This window comes from Nomia melanderi, chromosome 1 (assembly GCF_051020985.1).
Source record: "Nomia melanderi isolate GNS246 chromosome 1, iyNomMela1, whole genome shotgun sequence".
NCBI lineage: Eukaryota > Metazoa > Arthropoda > Insecta > Hymenoptera > Halictidae > Nomia > Nomia melanderi.
Window position 1 is genome coordinate 4,724,044 of NC_134999.1, and position 19,867 is coordinate 4,743,910.

The following is a 19,867-nucleotide window of genomic DNA, read 5'->3' on the forward strand; positions in this document are numbered from 1 at the left end:
CAGACAAAGTAGACAACAAGTTCATCAGAGCAACAGAATCACAGCATAAAGACTTCTGAATATCAAAATTGTTTTTCATTTCAACGCCAGTGAGTGGCCCTTTCGGTTTGACACGTTGAATGTCATGGGAGTCACCGATGACCCTCAAATAAATCGAATTACTATAGTTCACTCAATTAAATGATGATTATATAAAAACACTTGTATTACATATAATGCTACTTAATGCGCTGACATGCAGCTAGATCAACGTGCAATAACAATAGTTCAATAAAATGATTTAATATTATATTTTTTCCATTCTATGTACTTTGATGTTCATGATTTCTACGAAATCGTGCGGTATTCAACGTGTTAATAGATGGCACATCCTGCAATATTCAGAGATTACGCAAAGAAAATGAGTTGATTCGAGTGATCTCAATATAAACCATTATCTAATTATTCGAAGTACTGAATATTTTTATTCGACATCGTTGATGTCACAAATTATAATTATTTTTTAGTAATTATGAAGCTCTAGTCATCGGTGACTGTGGCAATGTGTTAACATATTCGGTTCCGCTGACGTGGATTCACGTCTATTCAAATTCTACTTCCAGTTTCCAGTCGCATGAATTCACAAGTTTGCAAGTATTTTTCTTTAACATTAAATGCTATTTGAGTCACCGATGATCGACACTTTCGAATTCTTAGAAAATAATTATAATACATATGTAACGTAACCGATGTCAAACAAAAGTTTTTTATACCGTAAGTAAGTTGACAACAGTGTAATGGAAGAATTATGATGCCAAACAATAAATAATTAGTCAAGATTTCCGTGGCACTAACAGTGTTAATAGAAAGTTCTTCATTTTAAACAACAGGTCGTTACAAGACTAATATTTCAAAACAAGGTTCTAAGTTCTGTCTCTGTTTCAACGTCAGAAATTTGTTGCAATTATGTAGCTCAAGACTTTTTTTCATTTTCACCAGTAATAAGTATTAGTAAAGCGAAAAATTTGTCGGTCGCCAATGTGTTAACTGTATGTTTATCCTCAGTACACGTGCTAAATCAAGAGTTCTAGTTTTAACTATTCACTCAACCGAGCAGCACGAGTGGCAGCTTCCCCTTACCTCTGTGGCAGTTTTAGCTTGTCGGTAGTCAGCTAACACGTGAGAGGCGCGCTATACAGCTATATACATATAACTTTATTCAACATATTGGACCCTCCTTATTATAAGAGTAAAATTTTGATGTCAGCTACACTCCGAGTCCGCCCGCAATTGGGTTAACAGCTTCCTTCCTTCTAGCTGCAGTGAGGAAAATCAGGCGCGAATGGTAGCTAACAGTACGCGGCGCACTGATGGTCACTTTCACACATCTGGTTACCGACTGCTCGGGAATCTCAGAAATTATGAGCAAACCGTGATAAAACAATTAAAGAAAACTGTAAAGTATACGCTGTCTGATCATTTCATTCATTTTTCCGATTAACTCTTGTACTACGAATGCTGTGTCAATTTGATTTAACACGTTGAATACCATCATCCAATTAGAGTCACCGGTGACCCCCAACCAAATCGAGTTACTATAGTTCACTTAATGAAACAACGATTATTTGAAAACATTTCTATGTTATAAATAATGCTGCCTGGTGCGGTGACATTCAGATAGATAGAATTTAACAAATATAAATGTTACTCAATTCCTTTGAATTCAAATGAAATACTATTCCTCTGTTATCAATTATTATATTGTAGGGCAAACGTAGACATAGTATGTGCATAGAATTATTCTGTTTTCTCAATAATTTATCACTGACAAAGTTGTTGTGTTGATCACAGTTCGAAAATAAATCATAGAGCAAGGAGTTAAGTAGGAACATGGGGTGAAAGGGTCTTCGTTTATTTATTTAATTACTATGCAAATTGTGCTAGATAAAACTATGTTATCCTTAATAATTTAGTATAAAGAGAATAAATTTGACGCTTATTCTATTTTTATGCTCATTCTAAAGATTAAAGATTGAAAATAGACAAGTAATAGTAGAAATAATTTAATCTAGAGACATGAAAGTTCGAACGCCATTGATTCTTTTATTAATATGCCGTTCATTATGAGTATACTCACGTTTGATCCTGAATTGCGTTAAACAATTATTGACATATATAATTGTGGAAGCTCATTATTACTTGTTTGTTAGCTGTTTGTTGTATTGGATAACATGTGCTTAATTGGTTGCTGCATTGATAGCGTATCCATAATAATGTAGTAAGTGAAATTTCCATTGCATAGTCGATCAACAATGTTTCAGGTATGTTTACATTCTGAGTACTTTTACTAAGTACTTTCAACAAATCGACAAAAATTTGAACCTTTACCAATTTTTGTTACAATTATCGGTAACATCATAATCACTAAACTTATATGAATAAGTTCTCAAATATTTTCAAATAAATCATTAAAGTACAATAAAAAGCCACAAATAAATTATATAATCTCGACGCAATTTCCTCGAATGAGAAATATATTTATTAGTTACCCTCTACGTAAAATTTGAATATTACTGGAATGCTGAGGTGACAGAGCCAGTATTCACGAATCAACAGTCGAGAGTGTTAGTAATTACAATTACAAACAAAATGAATATATAAACGCAACTAAATTTCGTTCGGTGCTCCGACGTCTGTTTTAAAGCAGATTGGAAATCATTAAAGTGGGCGCGAGTGGGGTGGCCGGCTTTTGTGCAGAGAAAGTTCGTTTCAGAAATATGCCTGAATAGCTGTCAGTGGTATTTTGCAAACGAGGAGTCATTTAAACGCTTATGAGCACTTGATGCTGATAGGAAAGTCAAATGCACTGTTTCCCCTTTCATCCCCGGCCACCCCCGCGCTCCTTCGCCATTCTGCTTCGCCGACTGCCGGCTCCTTTCTCGGCACGAAACGCTTCAACAAATCGCTGCACGCGCTTCTGATGGTGTCAAACTTCTTCCCCTTTTTATATAGAATACCTCTCGACCGTTTTAGCATTTTTATGTATCGCGAGCATTAACGTAAAAATTAGTTTCACGAAATCTGCAATTCGTTTACCATTCCTTTTCTTTTTTCCCCAGCCTCGTCATGAGATTTCGGAACTTTCGCTGACATTTTTTAGCTCCTGCCAACGGGGACGCTAATTTTATTTCATTTTCGAACACTCTGAAATTTTTTGGAACTTTCACTGCTATTTTTTTTTATTTCCAAGCAACGGGGAAGTGGATCTCGTTCCATATACAGGGGGAAATGAAGTTGCTTTGGTGCGAGATCATTTGATAGTTTTCACTGCGAGGTCGCGGCTGACTTGGAGTGCGGTTGTTGGTTGGTTTAAATAATGTATGTATAATGTGGTAACAATTTTAATGGTAGTTATGGATATTCACTCAAGTGTACAATTTTATAGGCTGAACTAAGAGGGCACATTTTGTGTAAAACAAAAAGATGTATCCTTCTTATTTTCTTTAAACGCAATGAAATGATAAAAACTGATAAACACTTATCACTTTCAGGTCTCATTAATATTACGCAGTACTTGAATTAAAAGATTAAACTCAAGAAATTTGTTTTTAAAGTTGTAAATATGTGTCATAAATTTCTTTAATTTCAATCGTTGAATGTAAAAAACGTCATAAATCATATCTGAAATTTAAATGTTAAATTTACTTTTCCTAATTATGTTAATAGTATCTTGTTTTTTAAACATGTGTATAAATAATTTTTTAATCTCAAGATTCAGACCCTGGATAATTTAAGAAATTTTACTGTAAAATAAATCATGCTTCTGGTTACTGTCAACATATTTCATACGAAAAGATGCGAAAGTAAACGAAGCAGATGACACTTGAGGGCTTCTTTGAAAAGAAATTCATCGAGCGTTCTAAAATATCTCCTACTTCCTGGATGGCTGCCGATGCAATCAATAATGAAGGAATGAGGTAATTTTTTTTTCAAAAAACCTGTTCTAATTGAAATTTTTTCTTGCATTATTTTTCAAATATTTAACGACAAAATTAAAAAAGTAGAGAAATTTTTCCACAAATTTTAAGTAAAATTGAAATATTTTTCATTTTTAACAGGTATATTTATTTTATATTTGTACAGAATGTTTTCGAATTTGTGGTAAAATGGAAGGGAAATTATTCTATATGAAAAATTCAGTAGAAAATACAGAATAACATTTCTTTCATGCATATTATACTTGTTTTTTGAGATTTTGTTAGGAATTTACTAACACGTCTGTTCATGACTTACCATTTTCACTTCTCATAAATATCAGTGCATGCGTATTGGATGCAATTACAAATCCGATTATCCCGAAAATAAGGTATTCTATATGAAAATTTGATCCTATATTTTTAATTTATTTTTACCTGAAAATTTACTTTTTACCTAAGCCTATGAATCGTATATATTCTTCTTTAAGAATTGAATTATCTCTTTTAACATTATTTCTAAACCAAATAAACTCCCCATTTTCAATCACCCAATAGGGACGGATTAATTATTTAATTAATTAATCAATCAATTAATTAATTAAATCATAAAAGCAGAAACTATTTCAAATAAAACCCACTCATTTCATTAATATTCATTGCACCGCCCTTTGTAGATATCTACCCATTTTCATTAAGGAATAATTAAATGAAATCCATTACATTACTTAATATAATGTAATAATTAATGTAGTATAATTTTTTTTTCTATCATCTATCGTTAACTACTAGAGTAAACGTGGGCATAGAAAAATTCTAATTTAATCAATTATTAACGATAAAGTGGTTATATCAAGCAAGGATAAAATAGAAAATTACAAAATTCAAACATGATTAATACGTCAACGGCTCGGATCGTGAAAATACAAATTAACCCCTTGCCTTATAACAACCTGTCAGACTTGCGGTGAAGATTTTTAAAAGAATTTAACAAGCATAAATGTCACTCGACTCCTTTGAATTCAAATGAAATATTATTCTTCTGTTATCAATTGTTATATTATAGATCAAAGGTAGACATTATGTGCATAGAGTTTTTCTCTTTTTTCAATAAATTGTCAAAGTAAATTGAATCGATTATAATTGAGAAATAAATCGTAGGGCAAGGGGTTAACTCATAACCAATTAGCAAGGTCTTTCAGCACGTTCATTAAAAATACCATTAAAACTGGTAAAACAAAGCATGCTACAAATAAACGTTATTTAAATAACTCATTCTTATAACTGTACAATATTTATTCAATAAATTATATTCAAAGAACGAAATATTAAATAGAATAAATTTCATTTTTAACCAGAATCAAAGGAACTGAAACAGTTTGACATAAACAAAAAAAGAAGTTATCCATTACAAACACAGAATAAATCCTCCAATGGCGAGTGTTTTCAATATTTCCACCGAAACCAATGACTTATCATTTTCTTATACCGATAAACCATCGTCAAACAATGTGCACAGTAGACATTCTACGCAATCAGGCACCGAAGCGTCGTACAAACGATGCATCAGCTAGAAATCAAGCAACATCGACACCCGAGATGCCATTTTCCGAATGCCATCCAGTTTCGTTTCCCAAAACCGTTCCGTTTCGCAACTAAGCGTCGAAAAACAAGCTCGGCTCTTCTCTCTCGCCCTTCGAAAATGTTTACGCGGACGCTGGCTGATCGCAAACACATAAAATAATATGACACATCCGAGGACGCCGCAAATGCGACGCACGGATACGTTCCGACGCCGCGCCTGGTACCGCGGTTTTGTTTATTTCATTTTGTTTGGCGAACAACAAGGCACCTCCAATTTCCGCCGGGCCAATATCATCGTTAATATTGATCTCCGACGCGCTGTGCGCGTAGAGTAAAATGAAACGGACGATAACCGAGCGTAGCGTGCGTTCGTTCGTTCCTACGATTACAACAATCGCGCGTGTACATTCCACGCGTTACGTATACACAGCCGCATAAACAGACATTAATCTTTACGCGTAAATCTAGGCGTGATGCACGGCAGCGGCGGGGATGGAATCATTATTATGTGCGGCTGTTAGGGCAATACGAAATGCGGAATAAGATTTATCACGCAGATTATGACAACCGGTTCGATACGAATTGTCGGACGCTGCGCCGGTGTTTGTTCTTTGAGCGCGACGCGTTGTCAGTTGACACCGTAGGAAAGATTACATTATCGAAACGCGTGATTAATCACGGTTGCCTGGTACCGACGAGCATTTAACCCTTTCATCCCGAGTGGTACACATAGGTATGAACATTTCAAATTACCGGAAAGCTGGAGAACGTTTGGATAAAGGAAAATAGTACCATACGGTGATATTTGTTTATGTCTGACAGCTAAAGTGTTAATTATTATTATTACTAATGCTTATCTTATTTCTTTCACTGAAAGATGAACAGAACTGAATGAGTTTTAACCCGTTCGTCCCGAATGATACACATAGGTAGGAACATTTCAAATTACCGGAAAGCTGGAGAACGTTTAGATAAAGGGAAATTGAACTACACGGGGATCTTTGCTTATGGCTGATAGCTTAACCTGTTAACTGTAAACTTTAGTTTGAAAAATCTCTCGTTTTGCTTGCAATAAAATTGAAAAATGTATACTTGTGTACTGGCGTCTGTACTTGTCAAACGCAGGACGAATGCATTTAAGGTATATTTAAATGAAAAATCAAAGCAGTACAAAGAAAAATTACATGTTTATCTGAAAAAATAAGGAATTCATCGTTGAAAGAATTAGTATCATTTTAAGTTTTAAGCGGACGTGTATACTCGTCAAACGCAGTTAACTAGTTAAGTGCTAATAAGCTGTCAGTTCATATGTTTTGGTTGATTACGCAGCCGTAAGTCTTTTCTTCGTTAAATTCATATGACATAAAGAATACGTATTCAGGGACGAAAGAGTTAAGAGGAATTGAATTGACCGCGGGTAACGGCACTTGGGGTATCTAATCTTTATGGGATTTCTTAGGTGGTAGACTCTGACTTCTCCGGTTTAGAGGAACTCAAGAATGAAATCTTTGAAAGGATCATAAATGGTCCATATTGCCGACTGAAGGTTAATATCATAGTGTAAACAATTTTTTTCGCTAAATGCATATTTAACACTAAAACTACCAACTAGTTAAATTGACTTTTTGAAATTCCTCTATAAAAACTCCTAGAGTGCATGTATTGAGACTTTACTTAATTTACAATTCAATTTTCGTATTTCTAAATCAGTTTCTTTAATTGCGAAAAGCAAACACCAGGAATAGATCATTTAGACCCGTCTGGTAGTTTTACTATTAAAAAAAGTACCTATTCACGGACGAAAGGGTTAATCGTTAAAACGTTACTTCTGACACGGATACGGTCATGCGAAGATTAGGGGGTGTAGGCTCGTTCTGTGTGTAGCTTTCTAAAAATAGAAAGTGTTGTTAACGTCATCAGATCAGCAAACAATTTTCCAAATGTCCACTGGACAATTTTCGAAGATTTTCAGGGATGAAATGAGAAAAAATCTTCCTGCTCAATCTTTTGAGTCTTGGAGCCGGTTATTTGAGGCTTAGTATAAACATAAAACTCGTTTTTCTTTTCTTGTGAATAAATTTATATTATTGTTGTTATTTAATTAACTAATTTATCTAATTAAGTTACCTAATTTTACTAATGTTATTTAAAATTTTGTAATTTTATAATGAGATTTGTGAACATAGTTTAGTTGATCTCTTGTAATTTATTATTAGTGAGATCCATAAGCCAATATTTTTAAAAGTATGACAATTAAAACCATCTTGATTATAAATTCCATGAAAGAGTTGTAATTACAGATCGTGATTCACCTAGTAATTCTATTGTTAAAAAGTGCAAAGGTTTACATAAGGGACGTATTATAAATACGTATTGTAACTACTTATTTTTAAGTTCTTTTATAGAAATAAACGAAAAATATTGTATTTTATTACCAATAGATGAAGAAGTCAGCGTTACGGGTACGTGTAAGTTTTGATATTTTTTGTTGCATCTTCGAACTAACAAACAAATTTTTTAAATAAAATCTTTTTCCTCATTTCCCAATTGGAATCAGTCTTTTTCCATGACGGTCGCCTTTTTAATACAGTTTTTTATCTATTCTTTCGATCCATCTGTTCATTCTCATGACAGGAAGATTCCAGGTGAAAATTTTAAAAATTGTGGTCAATATTAAAAGTTCAACGACTTATGACACCGTAATCTTGAAATGAGCTTCAGTCTATCCAGTGATAACCCTCAAGTAAAATTAATTTGATGGAACTATATTAATTACAACTTAGAACAATTGCAAATGCAATTATAAACAGATGTAATTTTTTTTTTTACAACGTTCAAATTAAAAACTCTCACGACTCAAATATTCGAAAGAAAAATGTCTTACATCAACCAATAAAGAAGTTTACTAATGTGGTCTCAATTGAATTTAAAATCAAAATAACTCTGAAATCAATTATTTTAAAATGTTCGTCGTTCAATTATTCTTTTTTTAAAAAAAAATATTAAAGAAATTTTAAAGAAAAATATTACTTTAAAAAAGTTCTATTATACTCTAAAGGAATACAAAAATCAAATTTCTAACCAAATTGGTTATTCAATTAATAATTTTGAATCGTTGTCCGTTCAATGCTTTTCCCATAGAGAAATGAAATACATCGAATAATAAACACAAATTCGAAAAATATCATTTAAAAACGGCCTATAAGGTCCTTTAGAGGTATATAAATCAAACCAATTTTCTAATAAAATGAATTGTTCAATTAACAATTTTGAAAGGCTGTTAGTTGAATGCTTTTCTCACAGGCGAATGAAATAAATCAAATAATGTACGCGAACGTGTGGAGTGTCATTTAAAAAAGAGCGCAATTACACTTTATAGCCGCCCAGATGAATGAGAACAGATGAAGGTAACACAGGAATACGCAGCGTCCGATACCATTCAATTTTGCATCATGAAATTTGTTTCGCGTCCAATCTTTTAAAAATATAGTCTGTCTGGGGTACGCGGAACATTCTGTACGCAAACGATCTGCACACGCAGAATACAGGGTTGAAAGCGAGCACATATAGCTTGTCGAACAAGAGTCAAGTGGTATAGTGCGTAACGCATTGACCTTTTGACTGGGACGCGCTCTACCAAAAAATTATCAACATTGCGAGGACGCGATATACGCATAACAGTCGCCGAAGCTGGCTCAGACGCGTTTTCATACTCATCGTCGAGGAGTTTCGGTTGCCACGTTGAAAAAAAAATGGCGAAAAATGACAAACGTTTATTGTCAAGCTAAAATTTATAGGCGCTGCATCTATGTACAAAGATTATCTCTTTTTATCCCAGGAAGACAGATAGTATTTCTTCCCGTCACAACGTGTTATTGACGATAAATCGCGCCTACCACATAACAATGTTTGTAATGTATAACTTGCTCAACCCATTTGCGTCATTAATCCCTTCTCCTATAACATCAAGTCAAACTCGTGATGAAAATTTTCAACTGAATTCGACTAATCTAAATGTTATTCATATATTTTTAATATAAATGAAATGTTACTTCTCTGTTATCAATCTTTAATCTTCAGAGTAAACGTAGACATAGAATAAGCATCGCATTCTCTTCTTTTTCTAATAAATTATTAACAACGGAGTAATTTCACCAAGCACAGCTGCGAAAGAAATCATAGAACAAGAGGTTAACCCTAGATCACTGAACTGCGCTTAACCCCTTGACCTATAACGCTGTGTCAGACTCGCAACGAAAATTTTCAACTGAATTTGAGAAATCTAAGTATTATTTAGTCTTTTTAAATATAAATTAAATATTACTTTTTTGTTGTCAATGGCTAAGGTTTGAAGTTAACGTAAACATAGCGTTTAAGCATTTAAGAAATAAATTGTAGGGTAAGGGTATTTTGACGGGAGGTTAGTAATCAAGGATTAAAGAAATGGCTACAATAACATTGTTATTTGATGACTGTGTTTTTAAATATCGATCATTTTATTAAGATATCGAGGTTTACTATTATTCCTAGATGAATAAATTATATTTAATCCGTATTTTTAAAAATAATTAGTAATCTATGGTTGACGTGTACATACGGTAAATCGGGGAAAGATAGTTCACTTTTTAAAAAAGAAGTATTATATAATAAATATATTAATATCTAACAGAAATGAAATATATTTATGAAAGCAAATACGTAGAACAATAGTTGAATAACTTTCTGTGCAAGATTCAGTATATGACTAAAAACAACTGAAAATAGAGATATTTGAAAATCTAAATGAGATTGCGCCATCTCACCCGGAATTATGTTACACTTATATCGTTAGACTAGATTACGAACGTATAGACAGTGTTACTACAATATTGTATTATTCTTATTATCATTCATTATATCATTCTAATTTCATATTATGATCCATGTACATATTTCTACATATTAATTAATTAAATATAATAAAGGATAAACAATGTTACGGTAAACGGAATAGATTCTATTCTGTCATATAATAAAAATGCATGCTGATATTAAAACTAACGACCAAAGCGCAATTTTTTGTAATAATCTCAGTTTCAGTTGTAGATTAATAAACAATTTTAAAATATAATTTAAGCAATCGAATCACCTATTACATTTAACATGAAGTTTACAGACGTTTATTGTACAGTTTATTCCATTGTTCCTATCAAAATGGAATCCGTTTATATAGATCCTAGAAAGTAGGAGTATGAAAATAAACGATTAGGATACATACTAGTGCAATTGTATCTATCAAAATTGATACAAACATTTACCGAATAATGTTTATAAAATTCAATAAACGTCAAATTGACGTGTGTCGTAATAATGTTAAATCACTGTCAGTACTATATGAGTAGGTTATATTTTCCAAACGTCTATCAATTGTTAATACCCTGATCCAAACAAAAGCGTAAAATCGAAGATTATTGAATCGCAGAAGGAAACAGAGATTTCGAGGGAAACCGCTTTTTACTTGCAGTAACAAAAGGATAGTTTATCACAGTTTAAACGCGGCATAATGCATTTTCCAAGTCCTTGGGGCGAAAAAGGATATCGATCGATCCGGTTTTGAAGAATAAAAGAATGATAATTAAATGAAAAGAACCGTATAGTTAGGGATGGATTCGCTGGAAAACGGCGTAATCCATTTATCTGAACTGCCATTCAACGAATGATAAACAAAAGGGGTTATCAAAAGCTGAAAGCTCGATGAAAGAATTTCGTTCATGGCGTTTTCAAGCTTCGCCTGTGATCCGTTACAGGCGCTTATTTCTTTCACGTGTGGAAAATAATGCGCGTGACTGTATGAATATATTGCGCCCATATCCAACGGCCCTTTATTGTCGGGGGTGGCAAGGGTCGCAACAGACGAGTAAACGTTTCTTTGTTTCCTTTGATTGATTGTTATCGGATGCACACGAATAACAAAACTTTCCTCCGGGGATCAATAATTTTTATACGGTCTCCTAGCTGCGCGCGAGATATTTTTATGATTAGCGTTTTATCCTTGTTTTTGTTTCGGGAAATTCTAAAACGATTTTCAACCTAACTGTCCTTAGATGAGAGATTCGTTTGCGGTTATAACGAAACTTTTTAAAATACACTCTCATTCGTGAATCATTAATAATACTTACTTTTTCATAGTAAAAGTTATAATTTTAAAAGTCGAAGATTTATAATTATGTATACATACTTTCGTATACCAAGGAAGTTTTAATTGACCAAAGCCCATAGATCATTCAAAATACAAAAGTATGAATATTTTACAAATTAATACTTTTAGAAGTTCTATATGAATGATTTATTTCAACAATTCTTTCCAAAAATGGTTATATATTTCCTTCAATACAAATCAAATTTCACAAGTTAAATTTTCGTTATTACTTACGCAATTTTGAAAGGCAAGGACCTTAATTGATCATAGCACATGAATATTTCAAAACAAATACTGTACATTCTATATGAATAAAGAGTCCATATAAAATTCTATCTAAATTTTATGTTTCGTCTACATTCCCCCATTTCCGTTGCAAATAAGTATACAAGTTCTCATAGCCCCAAGTTTCTAATTAATCGAAACACACGAATATTTCAAAGTATGAATCACGAAATCTTGAAGAACAAAACTGTATACAAAATTCTGTTTCAAGTATTCGTTGTTTTTCAATGTTTCTCAAAAATTGACTTACAATTTCTTCGGAACCGCCGAGATTCTGGTGTTTTAGGCAGGTTCTACGTCTGAGCGACAGCGTGCGCCAACGCCACTGCGAGGGTCGCGCGCATGGCAAAGTGCCGGCCACACTAAGCGGAGGCGCGACGAAAACGCCACTTGAGACCCTCAGGAAAGGTCGATTTTTATGACCAACCGCGCACTAGAGACTCAAGAATGTTCATCAAGGCGTGATTTGGCGTCATGCCGCGTACACGAAGGATAGACCGCTTACATACAAATTCGTTGCAAGAAAGTCCGGTTCGACTGGCCTGATCATTTGAAATTGTTCGTATACAAGGTGCGTTCAAAAAGTTACCGAGAAATGGTTATCCTTCGAAAAGAGAATGCTATATATTTACAATCCATTCGTGTCTATTTAACCTTTTATGCAATATCGTGTCAAACTCGTGGCGAAGATTTCAAATAGACTTTAACAAACATAAATATTATTCAATTCGTTTGAATACAAATTGCATATAATTTCCCTCTGTTGTCAATGATTATACCTTAGAGCACACGTTTATATAGAATAAGACTGAAATTTTCTTTTATTTACAACAAATTACCAATAACAAAGTAGTTAAATCAATCACAGTTAAGACAGAAATCATAGGGCAAGGCTTAAACTTGAGATTTATTTTATGAAGTATTAGTTTGTAATTCAAATGCAATATATATTGAAAAATAAAGCTTTTAGATCAGTTTATTGTGTCTTTATTTAGATTTTTCAGAAATGTTTTTAACATACGATATATTTAGTTCATTAGTACACAAACGTGTATATAGCAAAAATTGTGCAGTTTGAAGAGTACATATATCAATTTAATAAATATAATTATTTTATAATTATTTTTCTTTTTTATAAAGTAAAATTTTACTTTATTCTAACGATACAATAATTTACTTATTAATCCTTCTGATACATAAGGAATAGTTTTTCTTTCACATTCCCTTGAACTTAACAAAACTTCGTGATATTTAAGAAAGTTATTATGGTTACTACAGCACAAAGAAAAAAAATTTGAAAAGAAAAGCAGGCACGAAGTGAGAGGATCAGAAAAATTTAAACTTCAAACAGCAATAGAAAGGTGACTGAAGTGTACACATGGTTATGGAGCAATTATAGATTTATATGCGCGCTAAAAACAACGCTGAGAGTATTGCTTGCTTAAATAAACTAAAAAAGTAAGCTAAAATGTTCATATTCAGAGTAGAAAAACTGAGGCATATTCATCAAACAATATAGAATATTATTACACAACATATCTGAGAGTAATATCTAATGGTCTATCAGCATTTAGATAAAAATCTCCAATCATTTAGTTTTTTTTATTATAAACTCCTTGAATATTTCTTTTAATTATAACACTGCTGCTTCTTCTCTAAAGTATAAATCTGTCAATCAAAGTGAAAGTCTGAATTCTTATGACAGTCGTACGTTTAAATGTTCTCTAAAGGGTATGAGTATCTTAATCAAACTACAACAGTTTAAAAGGGGCATCCCACTATTTAATTGAACGCAAGTTTTTAACGCAACCGTGGACAACATAACAGCTGGAAATTCCCACCACTAAAGACTGTATTACTCGACGATGTATAAAGTTTTACGATTCTCCTCAGTATACAGCCCCGCTGTTCTTCTCTGCTGTTATACTGTTTGCTACAACCACCTAACATACCAAATATCTAATGTACCTACTTCGTACACAATTCTACGGTCGACTTTGTTGGCAGAAAATGTAGTAAACTTAATTACTAATATTTGATGTACGTTATATGTAACATTAAATAGGCATAATGTAACGAGTAGAGTCTGTTCAACCACTTGATTATGCATTAAAGCAAATTATATTAATGCCCACTTAATATTCGCAAAGTAAAATTTGCGATGCTTCTAGAACTCACTCATAAACATTGCAAAATTATTCAGAAATGAATTATAAACAATCTTTTTAGGTTTTAGTAAATTATTATCATAAATCGTACCGTTATTTGCTCCGAATTTTGTATTATTAATAAAATTTCTTTTCGTGTATTTTATTATCGTTATTAATACCTTTATTAACATGATGTACCGTCACTTTAAAGCGGCATATTCATATTGACATAATTATTCGCGTTATACTAGTGTATTTACATGATTATTAAAGTACCTATTTGGTTTACAATTTCTCACATTTATTAAAATATAATTATGTTCTGTGTTATTTTTATCGAGAAATATTAATAATATTTTTTCCTTGTTTTATTATTCCTCATTTTAAAATAATTATAACACAACATAAATTTAATTTACAACAGCAACGAATATTTCAGAAATACGAGCATCGTATAAAGTTATAGAGAGAGACATCACACGTTTTACGTAATACAATTATTATGTAAATAATATTTAATTTAATTCTGTCTTCTACATACCTCAAATAAAACAAATTATTTATTTGTCATGTGAATGCTGTTATATAAACAAACTGATATTCATATATCACTGTGCAAGGGAATGTCACAAAATAGATAAATATTACTAGCATAATAAAGAATGTCTATTATAAAAATTACTAATACTTATATACAGAAATACTAGCCTTAAATCTTCATTAATCTATCATTGTATTGCTGATTGCAAGTCTGAGTTAATGCAACGTTCGCAGTAAAGAAATGGAAAAAGTAGCTTCAAGAATTGCTGGGGATGACTCGGCGAACATTAAGCTCAAAGAAAAACGAACATTAAGCGAGTACGATTATATACACATTTCCGGCCACAAGTCACCTGGCAATTCTAAAGAAAATATAAATTATTATTTATCAGAACAAATATATAGAACTGCCATACTTCATTATTATATTTTTATGTAAAAGTCAATAACTCTACGAATATGTTGAACATTTTTTTGAAATAAAATCTGCAACACATAATGCAATAAAGTAACTCAAATACAGTGAGGAAGTAGTGATACAAGAATAAACGAAATAACTGATTGACTAAGATCAAGAAACACTTCGGAAAAGTTTATAACAAATAAAGTCGTTCACAAGTCAAGATGATTAACTCTACTTCTTTAGTGTTGTGTTATATTTTATATGTTATATTTTGCTATATTATATTTTACTGCTAAAAAGCTCGTATAATTCTTTACGCATGCAATTTCATCGAATTTTTCTACTATTCGTTTTATAGTGTTAATAATCATTTTAGCGAATGAATAATTCAATGGTAGCTTGTTGTTCTGTTTATTTATTCATTTATTTATTTCATCCTTTATTATATATTGTAGACACAGATTATATAAAATCACTTACGATTATTTATAAATTAAAATTAAAATTGTAGATCATAGACTATGTATAATTTATTATAATTATAAAGTAAAATAAAAATTATAGATTACAAACTATAGAAAATCAATCATAATTACAAAATAAAATTAAAATTGAAATTATAAATTATAAATTGTATAAAACTATTTAAAAAAGTATTAGAAAGAGCAGTTACGTACTGCAAACTGTTGAACAAGGTATAAGCAAACCTAATCCGTACGCGTAAATGAATGAATCCTTTTGAACAATGGAGAATAGGTCTAAAGACAACCGCTTGCATACAAAATCGGAAAAAGCGATGGCTGCAGGCGTCCACTATTTCGCTCGCGTTTCTCGATGCTCACTATTGCTGTTCCTAATTGCATCTCCAGGATTCAGGAGAGCAAAAATGGTATAATGATACTCGACGTTGCTCCTCGTTTCAAGTGCATCGAGCCTCCCGCAATTCTCTTTGATCCACACGCACTTCCCTGAGTTTCTCGTCCTACTGCGGCTTAACTTCGAAATCACGACGACAAATTTTGTCTCTTGAAGTCGTCCCTCGTTCATAAATATAGCATTCTTTCTCATTAATTTTCCGCAGGAGTAAATTCATTTAGTTGTGGATTTCCTATTGACGCAACGACAGTTGCACGTTGCGAATTATTTTGTTGCAAGACACGGTGATCATAGAAAGCGTTCCGCCAAAATCACTACTGTATTACACAAAGGAATTATTTATGTACGTCTTGAAAATGGAAAATGGTCGACAATATTCGAAACATGGAAATATTAAAACAATTCATTATATGTCGAAAGAATACTAGTGAAATAATATAAGTACTGGGGAATATAAATTGACTTATTCTCTTGCACATGAAACTTGTGAAAACTAAAATTATCAAATGTCGTGATAAAAAATTGAAACGTTTCCTGAAAATTTCAAACGGAGTAAACGCATCTTTAAATTGTTGATCAATTTTTGTGGTTCATACTTTCTAAAAATGGAAACATATTCATTTTTAATTTTACTAATATCTTATTTACGCCTGACGCTCATTATCATTGTATTCGCCTTTATCATTATCGAATGTTTTCCAATTTTCTACGTCCAATTAATGAATAATTGCCCAAATGGAAGCTTAGTTCATTTAATTGAAAATTTTCTGTCAAATATAGTAAATTAAAATTATTACTATCATATTTTTAACTGAGCTCCAAGGAAAAGAAACTATTGCGAACTTCAATATTTCAAATTTAAATATATTTGTAAAAGTATGAAAAAGTAATATGTATAGAAAACAATACACGTTTATAATCAAATTTATTAACTATACATAAATATATAACAGCGTGACATGTCCAAATAGAGTATTATAAAACTATAAAATGTTCCATTCGTTTTCAAGAGACAGATAAAATAATACAGACAGTTAAAACAGAAATTACGAAATTATTTTGTTATCGATACGTGCATTGAAATCAAAACGCAATCACACTGCAGTCGAGGTTAAACTTTCTTTCGTTTGTCGCTATATCTATATACATCTTCTGTGAATCACCGCAGAAAGACATAAGGAAAAGACGTTTCTTAGGGGACTCCCTCATTTACACGTAAAGATCTTAAATACGAACTAGCATGAACAACATCACACGGATCACTTGGTGTCACTGACTTGCGCGATAAGAGGAATCTCGGTATTCCCCTTGACAAATGCGCGTTCACACGATAATTCCAGATATTATGCGTGACATGTGTTAAGTAAACAATTGTCCGTGTGTTCGTTCGGATTCAGAAAGAATGAACGCGAGTATATAAGACTTACATCGTCTTGGTAATGACATTCGAAGTTGCATCTTTGGAAGCTGCAAATAGGTAATTATATAGAATAATAGTCTTATTAATTATTCTTCCTATTATTATTCTTATTATTATTTAATACATACCTACATATTATTCTATTATTTAGATTCATACTACTAATAATTCTAAATCCTACATAGATTCTAGTACTTTATATTACATGTAAAGATTTAGAAGAAATAAATCATTTTAGCCTCTTAAACTCGGAAGTCTTTTTATTGAAATACTCAGAATTTTCAAGTGAGATATAAGTGACAATAGAAAATAACTCAACGAGAAATTATACGTAAATTAACCAACATATTTTATTTCAGTATTTCACATATTGATATATTATATGAAGCTTAACATTAATTATCGTATAATTTTGCTATATCAAATTAAATGACGATTGAGAGCTGCTTCTCAAGTGCAAAGGATTATTTCATTTAGGACTTACCAAAAGCTCTAATTACAATATTCAACAAAATTTTATGTTTTTTCTATATTCCAAAATATAATAGACAATTTTTGTACATTTCTGTACACTGAATAAAAATCCTAACATTCGAAAAGGGAATTAAACTTTGAACTTAAATAATTTTTAAACTTATAAAATGGTTTCGTTGTAGTTTCCATACAGGCAAAATTTATTCTTTTATGCGGTATAATGACATAATTACATTAATCTCAATTTTTTTAATGAATAGTATTTACAAAAATTAATGCGTGACGAATGTTTCACTGGTTCAATACTTTTTATACTTAACGTACAAATAATTTTTGAAGAGTGAAAATTAGAACTTTATGTAAAGGTTAATGTTTTTTAAAAAATGAATTCATTGTATGTTACAGAAAAACAACAAACAAAATGAAAGTGATAATGCTCATCATGACACTGCTCCTTGCAGTTAGCGCAATATTTGCGTTCAGGGATCCTATACAGAGACCAGGAAGACCTGGTCCTACTTTTCCCTTCCCAGGAACTCCGCCTTTTAATCCAAAACAGCAGTGGCCATACCCATATGTGAGTATAGTTTTCTCTTTTAACAATAGCAAATTATATTTTTATTAACACTAGAACTGTAGTAATTTTGAGGTCTGTATCAGAGGTGCAGTGGGCAGAAAAAATAAAATTGCTACAGGAAAATAAAAAGTACGTTTATTGAGATATGGTTTAAAATACAAGGTCTATTCTACGCGATGGTTCGGCTGTGACTGAGTGCAGTCAGCGATGGGACACTTAATTTATGGTCCACCATCGGGCCACGTGCTTTAAGCACTTCTTAAAGAAAACAATCCCGTGTCGCGCCAGGCGCTCGAACCGAATCTCCTATTACAAATTTGGAGAGATCGCCATATATTAATTATAGCGTTGAAGTAAAACTATTTATTTTTCAAATCATTTCGAATAATTAATGCTTTTCAGGTGTCAATAATTGAGAAATAAGAAAACTGAAACCTGTTATTTTGACAGATGCGGTTGTTCTAGTGTTCACGTATACGATAAACAGCACTAGTAAAATGTTAAAATTCAGGAAACACTATCTTTCATCTATTTTAATGATTTTTCATTGTAATTATATCTTTCTATCGTTGTGTTTGATAGAACCAGTATAGTACGCTAAAGATCAAGTATTATTACAAAAAAAATATTATTGAGGGTAACAACTTTTTATTCATTTAACATTGACGCTACATACTACAACATATTTTACTACAAAGTTGTATATATTCAGAATAATTTAAAAAATTCATATACTCATTTGTGTAATTCAACCAATGTTTCGTAGAAAATTAAGGAAATATACTTTTATAATTTTTACAAGAAGTCACATAATCATCTTAAACACTCAATAATCTTAGTATTACAAGTAAATTTTAAATCGATGGTATAAAATACTGAGCTGCATATTGGTACACTGATTATAGATGTTTTATTAAATAACTACTAATTATTTAATTTTCGGTTTATCGTTAACATTTCTTGACATTAGATATTTGATTATATGCATATATTATCTGTTCTGTTACAGATACACTAATCACGAAATTGGAAACCGTCTATGAGACAATGAAACTTGTCTCATTCATTTGAAGAAACAACGCAACATACATCTACATACATAATTATTTAATTAACCATATGATTGTAAATTATTATAAATTCGAGAAAATATAAGTAAATCGAAACTGAAATGGCAATTATATTATTTTATAAATGTTCCCGCCTTAATTACACTTATTTCCCTTGGTCATCTTTTATATTAGTATCAATTGTATTTCTGAAGGGGATGAAATCGATAACTGTGGAATAAAATGCACGGTTAAAGCAATTTAATACTTAAATCTTTCAAATCCAACACCGCGCTATTACTGCTCCATTTGTTGCCGCAATACATTTTTAATCTTTGTTGAATTCTCACGTACAACCGGTCACGTAAAATAATCAAT

General features: G+C 31.7%; 1 protein-coding gene across 1 annotated transcript; it reads left to right on the forward strand.

The window, feature by feature from the left end:
* Nucleotides 1-17,308: 17,308 nt before the first annotated feature.
* On the forward strand, nt 17,309-19,612 carry LOC143175446 (uncharacterized). The gene is made up of 3 exons (XM_076374080.1): nt 17,309-17,446; nt 18,269-18,440; nt 19,450-19,612. The coding sequence occupies exons 1-3, from the start codon at nt 17,409-17,411 to the stop codon at nt 19,456-19,458; spliced, it is 219 nt and encodes a 72-aa protein (XP_076230195.1). The 5' UTR covers nt 17,309-17,408; the 3' UTR covers nt 19,459-19,612.
* Nucleotides 19,613-19,867: the final 255 nt, after the last annotated feature.

Coding starts and splice junctions, on each gene's coding strand:
- LOC143175446 (XM_076374080.1), top strand. CDS start 17,409: ATGACATTCGAAGTTGCATCTTTGGAAGCTGCAAATAG. Junction 17,447..18,268: donor TCTTTGGAAGCTGCAAATAG/GTAATTATATAG, acceptor TGTATGTTACAG/AAAAACAACAAACAAAATGA.